At 39.1% G+C, this 18,518-nt stretch overlaps 1 protein-coding gene across 6 annotated transcripts in view; it reads right to left on the bottom strand.

Moving 5' to 3' along the window:
- LOC111870648 (exportin-6-A) overlaps nt 1-18,518 on the bottom strand; it is a 42,962-nt gene that overhangs the window by 9,720 nt on the left and 14,724 nt on the right. For all 6 annotated transcript variants that reach the window (XM_023863113.2, XM_033753949.1, XM_033753947.1 and 3 more), the window contains 9 exons: nt 17,834-17,938; nt 15,440-15,624; nt 14,552-14,733; nt 12,326-12,538; nt 10,455-10,563; nt 7,247-7,339; nt 2,709-2,898; nt 2,319-2,457; nt 959-1,241 (listed from right to left, as the gene is read on the bottom strand). In XM_023863113.2, the coding sequence (XP_023718881.1) occupies nt 959-1,241; nt 2,319-2,457; nt 2,709-2,898; nt 7,247-7,339; nt 10,455-10,563; nt 12,326-12,538; nt 14,552-14,733; nt 15,440-15,624; nt 17,834-17,938 (1,499 nt within the window). The remainder of the gene's footprint in view (nt 1-958; nt 1,242-2,318; nt 2,458-2,708; nt 2,899-7,246; nt 7,340-10,454; nt 10,564-12,325; nt 12,539-14,551; nt 14,734-15,439; nt 15,625-17,833; nt 17,939-18,518) is intronic.

Genomic DNA, 18,518 nt, shown 5'->3' with positions numbered 1-18,518 from the left:
CATTATAAGCTATTCTACTAACATAATGTATAGTCAGGAGTCAACAAATACTGGTCCGGTTCCCCCATCAAGTATTCTGTCACACATTTCTGCATAAGAGAAACCACAGATACCCACAATGTTGTAAGTGATCCATACCAGCTTACTTAATACTCACTGCTGTGAAAACCTCAGATCTCACGTAAGACAGAACAACCAACAAAACTTAAAAATACACAGTATATATTTTGGGGTTGGGGGTGAAGGCAGAAGTGAATGTGAAAGTTTACATTAATTCATGTTACTGCCAATGCATTTATCTACTAGAAAGAGTCTGGTTTTTCTTTGTTCCAAAAGCATGAAAGATAAAACAGAAAAATGTGAACTAGTTCTAAAGTTTATCAAATATAAAACGAATATATGGAACACAGATATCTCAAACCAATGCAAAATAACAATCCATAGTGTTTAAACTGATACTAACATACAGTTCAAAACAGGGGCCTTTACAAAGAGAAACAGCAGCAAAATCCAATGACATTTCTCAATACTACCAAAGGAAAAAAAACAGGGATAAAATTGGATAAGAAATATTTTAAAGAATAAGTTGGAATTCAAAATTAGTTAACAGACGTTGAACAAAAATGATTATAAACCTGTTCATAATGGGAAAAATACTAGCAGAAAAATAAGAGTCGAACTGGGCTAAGATGATGTTTCAGCCTCCCAATGCAATGAGCTGATGTTAAGCCAATGGGACATAGAATAAAATCAAGGCCAGACATGACAAAGTTCCAAACACACAAAATGTAAGGGCATGAATAACTGAAATAAGAAAATCTTAACCAGTTGCACTGGACGGAACTATTTAACTTTTACAGAAAATTCTAATGAAGTTTCTGTTCAAGTCATATTGTATCACATTCTAATATTGAACTATTATGTACATGAAAGTAAAGTTATGTAATGAAATGCATACCTCAGGCAACAGATACGTAAGGGATGCAGCCACGTGATACATGTCCCTAATAGGTTGAAGTTCCCAAATACGTGGAGGACGTACAGTTCCAGTCAGCGTGACTAGAAGATGAGCAGCGGAATGGCACAACTTGGAAGGTTCCCCTCTCCTCGCCAGTAATGGCACTGAAGAATTCACCATATCTGACACAAGGTGATCATACAGTGGTTTCATCGTGTCCTCTGTATGAAGCTGTGCAAGCCAGTGACACCAAGCTTTAAGGGCAGCTAGGACCTGTGCATGACTGAAATATAAGTAGTACTTCATTGGAGTGCCAAAGTGTGACTCCCTGGTCCTCTATGCTCTGGCATCTTGCCTAAATTACTATAGTACAGAACTCATCTATCATATATCAACTTTATAACATAGTCTACAGTGTGTCTGTAAATGAATGACACACTTTTTGGGATAAAATATGAGGAAACTGCAAAGCATACCCACAGATAACCGGTATCAGCGGAAAGTCAAATTCTCAGATTTCAAAATTGGCGGTGTATCCCCATATGACCTATCTTTTCCTCCAGGCTCCACAATTATCAGAAATGACATCTCTCAGAAAGAAGAACTTTTGTATGATCGAGTATGCAAAAACAAATTTGTTCAGCGGTGTTTAGTGGGCCACGAAACTTCTTTCTGTGGAATTATGTAAAAGAAAAAGTGCTGGTGCCACCTCTACCACTGGATATTGATGAACTGAAGTTCAATTGCCGCAGCTATCATGACAATAGGCAGAAAACGTTACAAAGAGTATGGGATGAGCTGGATTACAGATTGGACATTTGTCAGGTCATGAATTGAGCTCACATTGAGCATTTTTAGACTATGTAAAACTTTCAGAGTTTATCATTCAAACGGCACTAGTTACAAACGTATAGCTGTAATACTTACCTTGATACAAGTTAAAAGTGTATCAATCATCTATGCACATCCTGTACATATACCCGTATCACAAGAAACAAGACATTACATATTATATGCCTCACTTTCCTTCTTCACTGCAGCAGACATCAAATGTGGTAATAAGATGCAACATCTGTGGAGCTAGAATAACTCAATGAGTAAACCAACAGAGCTGGATGGCTAAGGCATAGTGGTTCAATTTCTAGGGGATGCAAGAGACTCTTCTCTTCTCTAATGTATCCAGACTGGCTCTGGAACACATTCAGCCTCTGATCCAATGAGTCTCTAGGTCTCTCTCCTTGGGGGTAAAGCAGCTGGTGTTAATATTAAGAATACATCTTTAACTGAGCACAAATACAACTCTACCTTTACAATCTATGGCTAATGATATTATAGAATTGCAGATAAATCATATACTTACACCTCAATAAGATCAGTAGTAAGCACTGGATTTGATACTTGCAGATGGTACGGTCTCAGCCGAGTTCCATATGTTGCCATAACTGATAATCTTGACACAAGTTGCTGGGCATGTGGAAAACGGGTACTGAATGGCTGTCCTGCATTATAATTAACATGAATTTATGACACACTCATTACATGTATGTCAGACTAATTCTGTGATGCAAGACTAATGTTATAACACTTACATCCATAAAATGGAAATCCATTTAGATCTGTCAATGGATTACAATTAGTCCCAGCTATAATGTACTTCATAAGGACCAAATTTTAGTACAATATAGCCATCAAAAGTGTTACAAGGATAAAATAAAAACAAAAATAAATTCAACGATTCTGGCTCACATACCTATAAAGTGTGGGTACATTCTCCCCACAGCCTGTGTGAGTGATGATAAATCCCTCAGGAGGCAGTGAAGCCTCATACACTCATGTGCTTCAGTCACTGTCAAACGCCTACTGTAATCAGTACTCTCATGAGGTTCAATAGCTCGTTCAAGATGTAAGTAAACAGCAGATGCTTCTTTCCATGGATCATACTGTAAAAACAAAATCAGTTAAACCAGAAAGCAGAACATTAGCATCTGTCATATAACCATAATCAGGAATGAAAACATTCCCATCACAATGAAAGCCATACTTAATGGATCAGTGGAGGAATGAATACCAGTTTTGTGTACCATGTATTACAGTCTCATATGCAACATTTATTCTTGTCTCATATATGCTGCTACAACATGTTCTGGCTGTACACAGTCATCAGGTACATATCAATTCTGCCAAAACTGTTTCACTGGAATGTTAATTTTTAAATATTCCATACACATTCATTAAAAATTCATTAAAGATGTGTTCACTAAAATGATGGATCCTGTTGAGCTGCACATACTGTGTTCTGTGCAATTACACGTGTATCATATTCTCACATGATCGAGTGACTACAGACAGGTTTGGATTTACTGGACACTTTAACACACAACTCATGACTACCCTTTACAAGTCACTATCACTCAAAGACTAGTGTTCTCAGTCACACTGCTTAGTAACAGCTTCGAAGAGCAGACATTCCTCTGCACCTGGGCTCACATCCTTGCAGGCTGGCAGCCATCTCAACCTCCTACTCTTCTAACTACTGCCTCAAGACTATCTTGTGATGACAGCTGGTCATTGTTATATACCCTCAGCATGGACTGCACAGAAAACATAGCTTCCAACAGTTCTTCTATTGTCAGGTGACGTTGCTATTCATGAGAACTGCATAGGAAACACCTTTCTCATTGCATGTGCAATCTTTGTTATGCTGATGAGTTGTTTACTGTGCTGTAGCCTAGTGATGGCTCTATGTTCAGTTTTAATGTCACAATGTATCACATTACTTTGAATATAAGATGCCCTCAAATTTAAGATGCATCCAGTTTTTGAATGTGTGTTTTAGGAAAATAATTTCTCAAATTTAAGACACATTTCAATCTTTCAATGGGAAAAAATCTGTAAAATGTGCACCTTATGTTCAAAGTAATAAGTAGGGCCCAGATTTTGATGACATGTCATCTTTTTTTTCCTTGTACCCTATTCGATGCCCATAAATATATAAATCCCGGAGACGAGCTACTGGTTACAGAAATGTAACTTTTATAGGTCATTTTTTGTCATTTTACATCATCTTTAAGTTTTTAGGTCATTTACTCAGTTTTGGGGTAATTTTTTGGTAAATTTTTGGACTTTAAGGGTATTTTTTGTCATTTTAGCCATTTTAGGGAATTTTTCTTCATATGTTTTCAGAAATGTGAATAATATGCAAGTAAAGTGTTCTTTCTCTTTTGTAGAGGCAGCCTGCAGCTGCATCCCAAATACCTACTACCACAGTATGCAATGATAAGTTGTAATAATGTCCTGTCCTTTCTGTTCGTTTTGCGGAAATTGTCCTTGATCGGACAGACACAGTTACAGTTGACGAAAGGTTCTCAGTGTGAAAAGTTCAGTTCTGTGTTGCACTAGAGTGATTCATTTTATCACGATGCCTAAAGCAAAGCCATCTAAATCGTGTCATTCAAAGCACATTGTAGCTGAATTTGGAGATGATATATTTTCAACTGATGGTAACATTTTATACTGTAAGATGTGTGACCCAATATTAGTGGCAGAAAAATGTTTCAAGGTACCACAACATATCGGCCGCAACAAGCATATACGAGCAGTGCAAATTTCAAACAAAAAGAAATCTGTGCAAATGTTACTGCACAGTGTTCATCTGAAGGCAGAAATAGGTCATCAGATTTCTTCACAGATCTGTGTGATGCTCTGATGTTTGCAAATATTCCATTTTTGGCTCTGAACAATGAGAAACTGAAAATTTTCTGGAAGCGAATTGTGATCGTTCTTTCCCGGATGAATCCACCCGCAGGAAAATCTACCTTTCCAAGTGATACAACAATATCCTGGACATGATTAGAAATAAAGTGCATGGGAAGAAGATTTTCTTTCTATTTATGAGACCTGCGATACGGAGGGTTGCTACATGGCAAATGTCATCATTGGAACCTTGGAAATTGATGGACCTGGTGAAGTGTTTCTGCTTACAAGTGAGGTGCTAGAATCTGTTAATCATTCCACAATTTGTAAAATCTTTAACAGGTCGATGTTTCTACTGTGGCCGGAGGGTATACGACACGTTGTCATCTTGCTTCTTTTGACCAATGCGGCCCCATGTATTTTAAAAGCAGGCAAGTTAATAAAGTCGTTTTATATAAAAATGGTGCAGGTTACTTGCCTATAACATGCACTGCATAGAGTGACAGAGGAAGTGAGATCAAGATTTCATCAAGTGGATGCTCTCATGTCGTGGATGAAAAAGATTTTTGTCAAGGCTCCAGTTGGTAAAATGCAATTTAAATCTATGGCTCCTGGTGTTTCACTGCACCCTGAACCCATCATCACAAGGTGGGGAATGTGGACTGATGCTACAATTTACTATTGCTATCATTTTAAGACAGTAAAAACATTGTATATGCAAAGAAGACAGAAGCTGCTCAGGAACAGTTCTTGTGCAGCAAAATGGAAGGACAGCTGGCCTTCATAAAGGCAAATTCCAGTTCCTTGACAGAAGGAATCAAATGCTTACAGGAGAAAGGAGCAACCCTAGAAGATTCGCTCACTAGGGTGAAAAAAATAGCCAGCGATTTGAAGAAAGTGTCAGGGGACACTGACAAAATGGTGTCAAGAAAAACGAAAAATGTTGTAGATAAAAACTCAGGTTATGAAACATTATGCAACATTTCTCAGATTCTGACAGGAGAGTCCTTCAGCACTTTCAGTATTGAAGATGAACTTACTGCTAGTGATTTGGTACACTTCAAGTACGCTCCCATTGTGTCTGCAGATGTGGAAAGGAGTTTCTCCAAGTATGCAAGAATGTGCTGTCAGACAATAGGCACTCGCTCACCTTCAAGAATCTCCGTGAGTTGTCATCTATTGCAACTCTGAATGAGGTGACACTTAAATACTGGAATATATACCGTATATGTACATTTGATAAGCGTTCCAACACGGTAGAAAAAATCGTATTCAAACATTTAGCTTCAAATTCAATCCTATTTTACTTAATTTTCAACATAAAAATGAGAACGAACTTAAAAGAGTAACAATGAGTTCACAGCGTTAATAATGATTAAAAATACATTTTAAAACAATTAGTAGATTTTCCATTCTTTTTTAACTTGAAGTGTAGGATCCTTCGGGGTCCGTATAGGTTCTCGTGATCACAGGATAAGACGAGCAGAGGAGGCCAAAGAAATGAGCAAGGGAGAAATACCCCAAACAAATAACCAAATCAACTAACAACAAAGAATAAATATAATATATAAATAAAGAAAGAATACAAAACATGATGCAAATACCTGTTACAAAATGATTGCAGAGTTCGCTTTTCTGAATTTGAATGCCATGTAGAGAAATAAATTTGGACAGTCGAGGATGGCTTCGACCGGTGGTCCAAAATGGAAACAACCTACCCCTTCGACGGTTGGGAAGTCAAGAGCCCTTAGCTCCACTCCATAGGCCGCTAAGCCGGCTCGGCAAGGAAGGAGAGAGGGGGAAAGACAGTAGAGGGGAGAAGTGCACACACAGACCATGAACATGAGCCGACGTCACAAACTTTTAGGTAGTTCTTCTGGATTTTCAGTCATTTTATAGGTAATTTTTCTGGATTTTTAAAATATTTTTAAGCCATCAAAATCCGGGCCTTGGTAATAAGGTAAATTACGGTGGTCTGTGTGCATACATACCGACGCACTGTTAATGTATGGGTGTTGCATTGGGGTGGCTTGCTGGTGTAGATACCAACTCTCACTGAGCTGATTCTGTCATTATGGTGGATGTGTGTAGAAATTGTGAATCATTCAAATTTTCTTTTCAGATTATTTTTAATGTTTCTGATCTCAGCATATTGTAGTTTTAAGAGTGAAACGTTAATTACAAAATATTAACATTTATTATGCTGGATTTCAGGTTCCAAGGGTGATGACTGTGAAGAGCAGAGTCTTCTGGGTTATACCACTGTGTAGTTCAGAGAAAACCAAACGCTTCTGAGGAACATAACACCTCCAACTTCAGGGCCAGAGCCAAGCAAGAAACAAGCTAGAAGCTGGAGCCTGAAGATGATGACATGTTCCTCTGACACATCAGGCTTTCCCTGAACTACATAGCGTTACAACACTGAAGGAGGTACTGTTCATTATCATTTACTGATTAAACTATACGTGTTATTAGATGGTGCTCTTTGAATAGAACACATAAACATTGCAACAGCACAATTTCCATAAAATCTTGTAAATGCTTCAGGCTACACCCACAACTACTGAAACCCAATGATAAAATGAACTCACTCACCATCAGACTGTATGTTTCCATTGGGGCAAGCTCTGCTACCTTAGCTACAATCTCAATACACTGTCTCAAGTAATGTTGCCATTCTGTTTGTTCCTGCAGAAAGCAAACAAAACATGTTATATAGCGCAAACCCCTTGAAATTTTAAGTTTTTGGATATTTTCCATCATTTAAATACCCTGAAAGAACATAACATTTAAAAAAAACTGGATCGCTTTCCATGCTCAGGTTAGAACTGTGTATATAAAAAGCTTATCTTAATCACAGGACAATGTAAATAAATCAATTACAACTATGTAAACTCCTATGATCAGGTACTGTCAATGGGAGGGGATGAGAAAAGACTCATATGATGGCCAAACTCTCAAATGTGATACACCATCATCAGAACCCTTTACAGAGTGGCATTTCTCTTCTAACATTCCTCAGTGTAAGATTTACCCTCATTTAACGTTCAGTTTCAATGATCTCAAGTCAACAATCTTAGTTTTAAATCTCCTCCATTTAAAATTTTCTTCAAATTCACTGCTCCCCACAAGAATCTTAAATTGGTGTTTCCCTGTATCAGAAAGGAAAGAAAACAGAATAAACTCTATGTAACTACTTATATTGTGGTGTGTCACCGCGAAGCCAGAATATCTGAACAAATCAGGCGTCCATTGCTAGACAACGGCTTCTTAAAACAAGTGGCCACGACAGCAAGCTGGAATGGACCACTGCTAAGCAACGCTCGGTAAACAATGCCTAAAAGCCAGAGAAGTGCAGCCAGACAGGGAGATATCCATTTTGCTAGGCAACCATTCATGCACGCTTCCAGGACAGTGTACACATAACAGACCATTACCAGGGAAGTGAAAGCCAGAACTAGTGTAGTTACCATGGCAATGAATACACCAGCAACCAGTGCATAGAACATGTGAAATGGAACTCTTGAAGGTGTCTTCTAGTCCATCTGATGGGAGAACAGGAGCGAAGAGACCAGAACAGAGGTGAAAGAAGCAGAACTGAGAGCAGAAGAAAGCAGCTCAGCTAAGAACCAGAGGACAACAGACTAGCCCGGTGGCATCACCTAGAAGATGTTATTCCCGAGTGATTGTAATTGCAATTATAAACAACTTATCCAATAAATAGCTTCATCTAATCTGAAACCCATTAATTTCTTGTTGTGTTACCAGGATATGTGAAAATATTTCTGATTTAAACGTCTGAAGCATGAAGTTCATCTAAATAATATATAAATATTCAGTTATTATCTCTCATAAAATACAGTGCATCTAGGTTACAAGAACAATCCAGTAAAGATGTTTAGGGAAATAAGTGCTGCACATATAACATACATCAAAACACAAGATTCTTTCTCCTACTTATCAAACAAGGCAAAAAAAAAAAAGGTCTTTTACTGTTGCATGTTTATGTTTAATATAACTGTGAACACAAACTGATGTGGACTAAGTGAAAGACTTCTTTAGCAGTTCTCAGACAGATGATACAAATTTAGAAGTGATATCAGTGAATTATATTATTATATTTAGGTAATTTAAAAATGACTGACACTCCCTCCATAACTCCGGAAAAGTAGCAGTGTCAAATGAGAGCCAGTGTATGTGGGAAGATATAGTGCCACCTATGGCCACGAGATGACATTGATACTGTGCACAGGTCAAACAGTGCTGCGTCATTCATGGCGGTGTGTTGGTGCAGTCATGGACAACGCTCAGACAACATGGAAGCAGACAATCACAGGTAATGGTGACTGTGGTTTCTCTGGGGGGAAGGAGCGGCTGCTTCACACATTCACACGAGATGTGGGGATGCAGCACCAAGCTGCAGAACCATGTTTCGTTGGATAGCAGAGTTCAAAACGGCAAGGACTGTGCAGAAAGTGGCAAAAGCAATGGGCGTCCAGCAATAGCATGCACACCAGACAGTACCCAGCGCACGTCCAACTTGATACTGGAGAACAGGCGCATCACTTTTGATGAACTAGAGAATGCAACAGGTTTGTCACACGAAATATTGCACACCATCATTCATCAGGACTTGAAGATGAAAAAGGTCTGTGCTCATTGGGTGCCCCATTCTTCCACCATTGTGCAGAAGCAGAAGCGTGTGGAGACATGCCAACAGTTGCTGCAGCTGTATAGCATAGATCCAGTGGAGTTCTTTGCGGGTCTAGTCACTGTCGATGAGTTGTGGTTCTGGCACAAGAATCCAAAAAAGAAACGTCAGTCCATGGAGTGGAAGCACGCTGGGAGCCCTCCTCCCAAGAAGTCATGACCGGGACTATTCGTCTGGAAGCAAATGGCAACTATGTTCTAGGATCAGGAGGGGATCCTTCTGTTGGATTGACTGACCCAAATACGACCATCGACAGTGATCAGTACTGCAATTCAAGCGCCAACACCACCGACACATTCAGCAATGCTGCCACGGAAAATGGGGGAGTGGCGTTCTTCTCCAACATGACAATGCGCGGCCACATGGCAGTCGGCAGACCATTGCCACCCTGGGTGCTGCCTCATCCCCCATACTCACCCAGTCTTGCCCCTAGCAACTATGCTCTATTCAATGCAATGAAAGGCATCATGAGGGGTAAGACGTTCACCTCCAACGATGAGCTTCACGCAATTGTCCAGCAGTGGCGCTGGGATACCCCCAAAGAATGGTTTGCTGTGCAAATATAGAAACTGCCGGAACGATAGCAAAGGTTCACAGACATTAGCAGGGAATACCTCTAATCTAATCTGTATGTATTTTGTACCAATAAATGGTTACTGTGAAGAAAAAACATTTAGTATCAATCATTTTTGAACGCCCCTAGTACATACTATCTTTAAGTGTTAAGCTTAGAATTATAAGAGTCCTTTTCAGGCCACATGCAGAGGAAAACCAGTCAATATATGTCATTCAAAACAGCCTTCTTGCATGCTTTCAGGACGAGAGATTTGTTGAAATATGGTTTGGTCTACTTTGAACACTGTAAATGGCAGACATGTTGGAAGTGGTCTGTGGGGCAACTTCGTGACAAGCAGCAAGGCTTCTAACTTTTCAGTATCTTCACTAGACTTAACTTAAAATAACTAATAGCCCAAAAGAAGGAAATAAATGATAGATAAACCATAAATTAAGTGGACATCTGTTGTGAAGGAGGCCAGAGTTCTTGGAGGCAAGGATTAAGTGAATAAACTGTAAATGAGATTAATGACTTACATCATCATCTAACAATTCATCATCCAGTTCTTCAAGTGGACCTCGATTGTGCTTGAACTGCATTTTCACCAAAATCTCTTGCACTAATAAAATAAGTGCATCTTGGTACCTGGAATCATTAATATCACTGCCTGAACTTGTATCATTCAATATTTTTGTTTTCGTAGATGTGACAGTATGCAATCTGGTAGATCATTATCAGTGTTCCAGAGGATCATGCTACCTCCATCTTCAGGGTAGATGAGTGAGTTATACTATGAAGATGGAGGCAGAAGGCTCCTCTCAAATGCTGGTGACTACCATATTACATATTGTTAAAGATTATTATAAAATAAATATGAACCACAGATTATACTTTAACAGCATTATGGGATGTTCTCAATTTCACCATGGTGGCCCGGGTTCGATCCCGGGACCGGTCAAGTGGGATTTGTAGTGGACGTGGGGCTGGGGCAGGTTTTCTCCGAGTACTTCGGTTTCCCCTGCCAATCTTCATTCCACCAATTGCTCTACAGTCACCCTCACCTATCATCTGGGGCTCGTACGATAGGCCAGAAGTGGCCGCAGTACAAAGGACTTAGCGCCACCCGACTAGCACTACAAAAAATGGGACGTTCTTCCACAAGTCAGATATAAATGCATCATACTAAAGCTTTCTTCATTCTTTTTTGAACAATTTTTAATAAAGAAGCAACAGAGGATATGTTTGTAGGTCTGTAACCAGCACTCACTACCCACTGCATACAGAAACATATCTCAGGATCAGAGGTTGATATTCTGTACTTAAAATAGATGTGAATTTAGGCTATTGGCATTGAGGTGGCTTATGTCTTTATATGGTGTATTGCAGGCACGTCCAACTTCCAACAAATTGTGATCGTCTTTCTAGTGTCAAAACTGCAAGTGATCTAACACCCCTCCTATCGTCATACCTTGCTTTAAGCAAAAATACTGGTAAAAATAACACAACACACGATGTTTGTTGTAAAAGTAACATATACTGAAAGTACAGACTACTTTAACACGTATTTTTCCTTCAAAATCTGAATATAATCATATTATATTACAAGTGAATTTACATGCTTTTCACGTATAATTTCCTTATAGGCCTATGAGATTGACCAAAAATCGTCCTGCAATCTACGCGTTGGACATGCCTGGTGTACTGCAATGATAACTTTATTTTTCTTCTATCTGGTTATGGGCTATCAACAGACACCTGATTTAAGGGCCATTCAATATATGCTGCCTTGAAAAGTAACAGAATTGCAGTTCAATACATTCCCAATTATCCATGTCAATGACAGTAAAGACAAATAAATAATAAAAAGAAAACCATGGATATCCAGGTTTCATGTGTGATCAAAGACCATGGCGATTGCTGAATAAAAGTAATATGGAAATGTATGCACAGCATCCGATATCTTCAGTTACCCCCGAAACTGTCTCATGGATGTGTACTGAATATGAGATGTGTGATTCATTTTGTTAAAAACTTGTCAAAAACACCCTTTGCTCCAACAAATATTTAGCGACTTACATTCAAGATATATGCAGAAATGTATGTTGGTCTTACGCTTACGACATATCCAGAAATTACATTTGTCATCACATGGTCATTAAAATTGTCTGACATAAATGAAATCTGAAAAGGTCCAACAATTCTCTGTAAAATTCTCCAACATCAGATTTCATGAAAATCTACACAGCTGTTCTCACAAGTTGTTTCATGTGCACAGCTGTATGAATGGAAGTACTGAGCAAGCTTAACAGACACTCTGCATGGTTGCAAACATTACTAAAATGGCACACAGATAAGCTGCAAACTGGTTAATCCACATACATGGATAACTAGAATACTGTATATTAACCTTTCTGTTGGTGTTCCACGATTATGCATGTGATCCAAGAAGATTGACCACACTTCCAGACACCTATAAAACTGCTCAAGGGCAGTGTGGAATGTGTATTTGAAAAGCAGAGACAAGAAATCCCGAACTGGTGAAAACTTCTGGCTTTCCTCTAAACGATGGAGGTGGAGAGCAACAAACAGACGAAGGAACTCGGTTAACTTTTCTACAAAACTGAAAGAAAAAAATAGACAAAAATAAATAAATAACTCCTAAGAAGCTACAAACATGTGGTGAAGAAGACAAATTATGAAGCTCCTCATTATGCAATGTTCTCTGTTCTACCATTAACTTCTTTTAACTTAGGTCCAAACATCTTCTTCAGTACCTTGTTTTCAAACATTCCTAACTATGTAGAGGTCTAATTTCTGGGATGTAACACTACGTAGCCTAGTTGAAGTCCACTGATGTTTCTGAGGAACATACTGCCTCCATCTTCAGGATCAACAGGGTAAGGCAAGCATGAAACTATCAAGTAGCAGGCAGCAAGCAGAGTAGACTACAAGGTGTTACATCCCAGAAGATAGCACACTTCATAGTTACACATGTGAGAAACTCATATTGAATAGTCTCAATCTATGTTCTTCCCTAGGGTGACAAAGTTTGGAAATCTTTTTTTTTATAGATGATGTAGATATACAGCCGATCAGTGGCCACACTGAGGCATGAACTGTCTTCGCTCGCTCGAACACTGGGATCATGGGTTCAAATCCCACTTAAGGCATGAGTGTTTGTGTGTTTTTATTCTGTGTTTGCACTGTCCTGTGTAGGTAGTGGCCTTGGGATGGGCTGATCTCCTGTCAAAGGACCCCCTACCAACTGTCTTAGGATTAAGAAAATGAAGTGAAACAAAGTGTTTCACAAATACCTTATGTTCCAAAGAGAGGGCAACAGGAAGGAGAAGGGGGAGAGAGTAGGTATATAATTAAAAACGAAAACCTTAAATTTCCTTACTTGGTAACCAACCACATATTGGGTCAGAGATGAAGTTTGTAACTCAAAGACTGAGGATGTGTCCATGTGCTGTCTGGTCAGGGCTACTGCACATTTCAGGAGGTGGTGACAGATTAATATGGAGCAATGTCAGAATAATGATTATGAGGGGTGAACTGCAGAAACTTGAACAAAAAACTGGTCCTGTGCCACTTCATCCTGCACAAATAGCACACTTCACTCAGGACTGAGGCTCTGCAGTCAGGACAGTGTCTCACTCAGTTCCAAGGAACATTCTGAGCTGCCGCACTTTCTAACAAATTAATAAGCATGAATGTCCATCAAGTGCAATAATTCAATACTTCAGAAAGCCTTTACAAGTTTACTACTGACCATCACCCTTTGTAGTGTTGGCTTTGCCTTCTGATGATGGCCAATTGTGCCCAAAACATGTAAAGGCTTTATTAAATATTAAAATGTTGTTACTTAATGGAACATGATTGTTACTAATTCGATTCTAAGAGGTTCTGACAATGGTGTGTAACACTTAGGACTACTGAGTTTTTGGATTCTGCCCATTGTCCATGGCTCAGTGATGGACAGAGGTCAGCTCTTTCTAATGGACCAAAAGGAGTAGGTGCCTTACACACCTTCACCTGAGGTTGGAAAAAATCCAGTTTCCAAAAGATTGTGCTCCTCAGAATACTGGAAAATGGACAAAGTCCAAAGACTCAATAATCTCTTGTGTCTAACTGCCTGATCAGAACATGGCAGTAACTGAAAACGTATGTGGAATAATGTTCCTTTGCACCAGCATTATGTATATGTGGCAAACCACAATCTCTGAATAAAGATACCACTACAGAAGTTTTATATATAGCAGTATTGATACTACCCCTTCAAGCATCGCTCAAGAAGGGTGGTGCGGTAACGTGTTCTGTGCAATGCCCCAGTGCTGGAATCTTACCTGTTGGGCCAGCAGTTCTTCCACAAAGACTGGATTTTGAACAAAATGGAAATGGAAGAGAACAAGTGAAGAACAAATGACAACCACTGTATGTACCAACTTCTTCAAGCTTCAACATATTATACTTAAAGCTTCTCTGTATCTGAGTGATACCTGCAGGAGAAAATGGCAACTGTACACAGAGACCACAGCCTTCCATTCGATGGATCTGGCAAGCCAAAATCTTCAACCCGTCAAGTGACAAATGTGTTAACATGATGTGTAATATTAAGTACCTTCCATCTTACCTTCTATCTACATGCTCCAACACCCCGGAATGTATCACACTTTGCATTAGTTGCATTGCATGCTGGAAAATGTTCAACAAGAAATCTTCACATGAAGCGGGTACGCAATTCTTGTACATTATTTCATTAATGGCCCCCATAGCAAGAGTTCCTATATTCTGGTGTTCATCCTGAGATATTCCCTAAAATAAATTAAAAAATTAACAATCACACAAGCTTTAATTCTACAGATATAGTCAGTTTCACACCTGTAGAAATAAAGTTTGTGCGATGATATACAGTGATCATTAACCCTGATGATGGAGATTAGGGAGAGCTTTTCAAACAATGACGGCTGATTGCCCATAAGATTTTAGTGCAAGCATTATTAAATGGTAGGCATTTTCCATTGCCTTGTTTTTGGTTAAAAAAAGACAACAGTTTAAAAGCTGATTCCACTTCTGTCATCAGGCAACAATATTACACCCACTCCATTGGGTCCACTAAATGGAACTAATCTCTATCCCTACCCAACTTCCAAAACGTTTCTTTAACCAAAAATGGAATGGAAAATTCCAGTATGTGTATCAGTTTTAATTTGTAATATTTGTTCCAAACTTCAAAATAAAAGTTTGATAGATGAACATGCAATACAGTTAATGGCATATTATGGAGCACTGTAAATTACAAAATGGGTAAAAAGCACTATGGGAATATTATTGGCAGGATGGAATAAGGAACACCATAATATTGTTGGATACATCATTTAACCTAGGACATGACTACATACGAATCAGAACTCAAAAATGATACAATTACAAGACTTGTCATCATTGCGGACTGCTTCAAGGCATCATTTTGTTACCAAGAAGCACTAGCTTTGTAAAATTAAAAAAGTGATTAAATTACCTGAGAGACACTGGCTAGTCGAAACAATGCAGCTACCAAGTTAGATGTGATGTAAGAGGACAATGGCACCCAAGAGAAGAGATGCGTAAGAGCATTTAGGGTCAGACAGCAAATGGTTTCACTATCTGAATCCAGTCCACCACTTGCGCTTCGCCCACTACCCAACATCGAACTCAACAGTGACCCTACAGAAAAAGGTAACAAGTAAATAAAATTTGCTCCACATACACTTTGCACTGAAGGACACTTTTTTTTTAAATGTACTGTGTTCTGGGATGTGATGCTATGGAGGCAGACACAAGTTCACTGACGTTTTGAAGGAACATCACTCATTAATGGAGCTGAGTCCTCCTTGAGAAGCTGCCAATTGTGAACTTTCCAGCATTTTATGAAATCCGAAAGTTCATTAACGTGCTCACAAGAGCCCTCCACTGGTCCCTATCCTGAGCCAGATCAATTCAGTCCTCACTATCCCATCATATCTCTCTAAGATCCATTTTAATACTGTTCACCCACCTATGTCTTGGTTTTCCCAGTGGTATCTTTCCTTCTGGCTCTCCCACCATTATCCTATATGCATTCTTCTTCTCCCCCCCCCCATTCATGCTACATGCCCTGCCCATCTCATCCTCCTTCATTTGATCATTCTAATTATACTTGGAGAAGAGTACAAGTTATGAAGCTCCCCATTATGCACTTTTCTCCGACCTCAAGTCACTTCATCTCTCTTCTGTCCAAATATTCTCCTCAACACCTCATTATCAAACACTGTCAGTCTATGTTCCTCCCTTAATGCCAGAGATCAAGTTTCATACCCATACAAAACCACAGACAAAATTATAGTCTTGTACATTCTAATTTTTATGTTTTTAGACAGCAGACGAGAAAACAAAAAGGTTCTGGACTGAATGTCAGCAAGCATTACCTGAGTTCAATCTCCTCTTAATTTCCTTCTGAATCAGAATTTGATTTGTTATCATCATTCCCAAATATCTGAACTGTGCCACATTTTTTAAATGTTTGTTACCTATCTTTATGTCCCGATTTTGTCTTGCAATTTGGTGACGAGATAGCAACATATACTTACTTTTTCTGTCTTTACTTCTACACCAACATCCTTACTAGCATCAATTAAAGTTTGTGTGTTTCTCCTCATGGTATCTATATCTTCACCACAGATCAACAGCTCATATGTTCCATTTAATTTCAGTCCCACTTGGTTTTACTGGACTTTCCCAATGACATATTCTAAAGGAAAGTTGAAAAGCAGTGCCGATAAAGCATCTATCTCCTTGTTTTAGACAATTCTGGATATGAAAATTATCAGACAAATGTTTACCTATATCGACTATATAATACATTCAGTTTAAACACATTTTAATCAGCCTGACTAGTTTCATGGGTATCCCAAACTCTATGAGAATACTGTACAATATTTCACTCCTAACTGAATCATAGGCTTTCTTGAAGTCTATGAATAGCTGATGTACTGTCTCACTGTACTCCCATTGTTTCTCCAGTAGCTAATGAATGCAAAAGATCTGACCAGTAATTGATCTGTTACATCGAAACCCACATTGATGATCCCCAATAATTTCATCTATGTATGGACTTAACCTTGAGAGAAGAATATTGGATAAATTTTGTATGAAGTTGATAGCAGTGACATCTCACAATAATTACTACAGTCAGTTTTACCACCCTTCTTGTGAACTGGTAAAATAATAAGACTCCTTCCATGTTAGTAGGTCCCGTGTCACCACAGCATGGCGCGCCCTTGGATTGTACCAGGTATGGAGGGTAGCTGCAAATATACTGAATTAGCAGTTGTGGACAGCTGACAAGGGATGGTCCTCCAGGTTGGGAGTTGGGTGTGCGGCTAACAACTCCTCACCGTAAAAAATAATCTTGTTACAAAAATTTGTAAGAAGCCTTGGACCTGGATGGATTCCTTGGATAAACGACCTAAGCAATAGAAAATGGATGAGATTTGAAGGAACATAGTGCTTCCATATAATGGTCAAAGAGTAAGCCAAGCAACTACTAAGAACCAAGCAGCAAGAACAGCAAGCTTGCTTGCTTACTTGCTCTTCGTCCGTACTATAGTACAGTCCTCAAAGACACTGTTCGACTTCTACTGGACTACACAGTGTCACATCCTGGAGAATCATCAGCCCTGTTCTCAGAACCTCAAATTAGACAATTTTTGTTCTCAAGGTCAAGTTTAATTATGTATCCATATACATCACCTGCCTTAACACTGCATTTTACCCATCGAGAATACTTACAAATTTTGCACGATTCTCAGAATAAATATAATTTCCCTGAACACCATTAACTGACAGATTGCTGGCATAAACACAATTTCATTTCTATTCAGTATGACAGACTCACCTGTGTGCACTGGTGATGCAGAATTTGGTTGCCCATGCGTGGGTGAAGGCGGAGGTGTTGCTGTTACACTATGCTTCTGCTTTTGCAGAATATTTTCTAACAGACCTACAGATGAAAGAGGAATTTTTGTTCAAATACAAACATGTTAAAAAACAACATAATTCCTATTTCAATATGCTGCATATACCTGCACAGTTCATCAATCTGATATACAGGGTGTCCCAGGAGGAATGGACCAAACTTCAGGAGGGTGTTCCTTATGTTAAAGTATACCGATATAACCCAAAACACCTATGTCCAAAGTTGAATGGTTACGGAGATAATGGCCCGAGAAAAGTGTGGTCTTCTTGCAGGTCCACGCACTATACGTACCTGTCAGCTGAGACCCTTATCTGTTTGTCCTTGAGTGCTGTGAGTCACTAGCCGTAAGCTCATGCGCAACCTACCAGAGCCTACAGATTACGTTGCGGCGGGGTCGTGAATGGGTGGTAAATTAGTTGTGTGATGAGTTGCTGAAATGCCTCTTGTGTTTTCACACGTGGAATATTGTGATATGCATTTTGTGTGTGGATTTTGCGGTCGCAATGCACGTGCTGCTGTTGAAGAATACCAAAGGCGTTTTCCCGATCGAAGGATTCCATCTCGAAGTGTATTTACGCGAATTCACCAGACATTGCGTGATACT

Source organism: Cryptotermes secundus, unplaced genomic scaffold (assembly GCF_002891405.2).
Source record: "Cryptotermes secundus unplaced genomic scaffold, Csec_1.0 scaffold588, whole genome shotgun sequence".
In the NCBI taxonomy this organism is placed as follows: Eukaryota; Metazoa; Arthropoda; class Insecta; order Blattodea; family Kalotermitidae; genus Cryptotermes; species Cryptotermes secundus.
The sequence above is the reverse complement of the archived record's forward strand: the minus strand, read 5'-3'. Positions and strand labels throughout refer to the sequence as shown.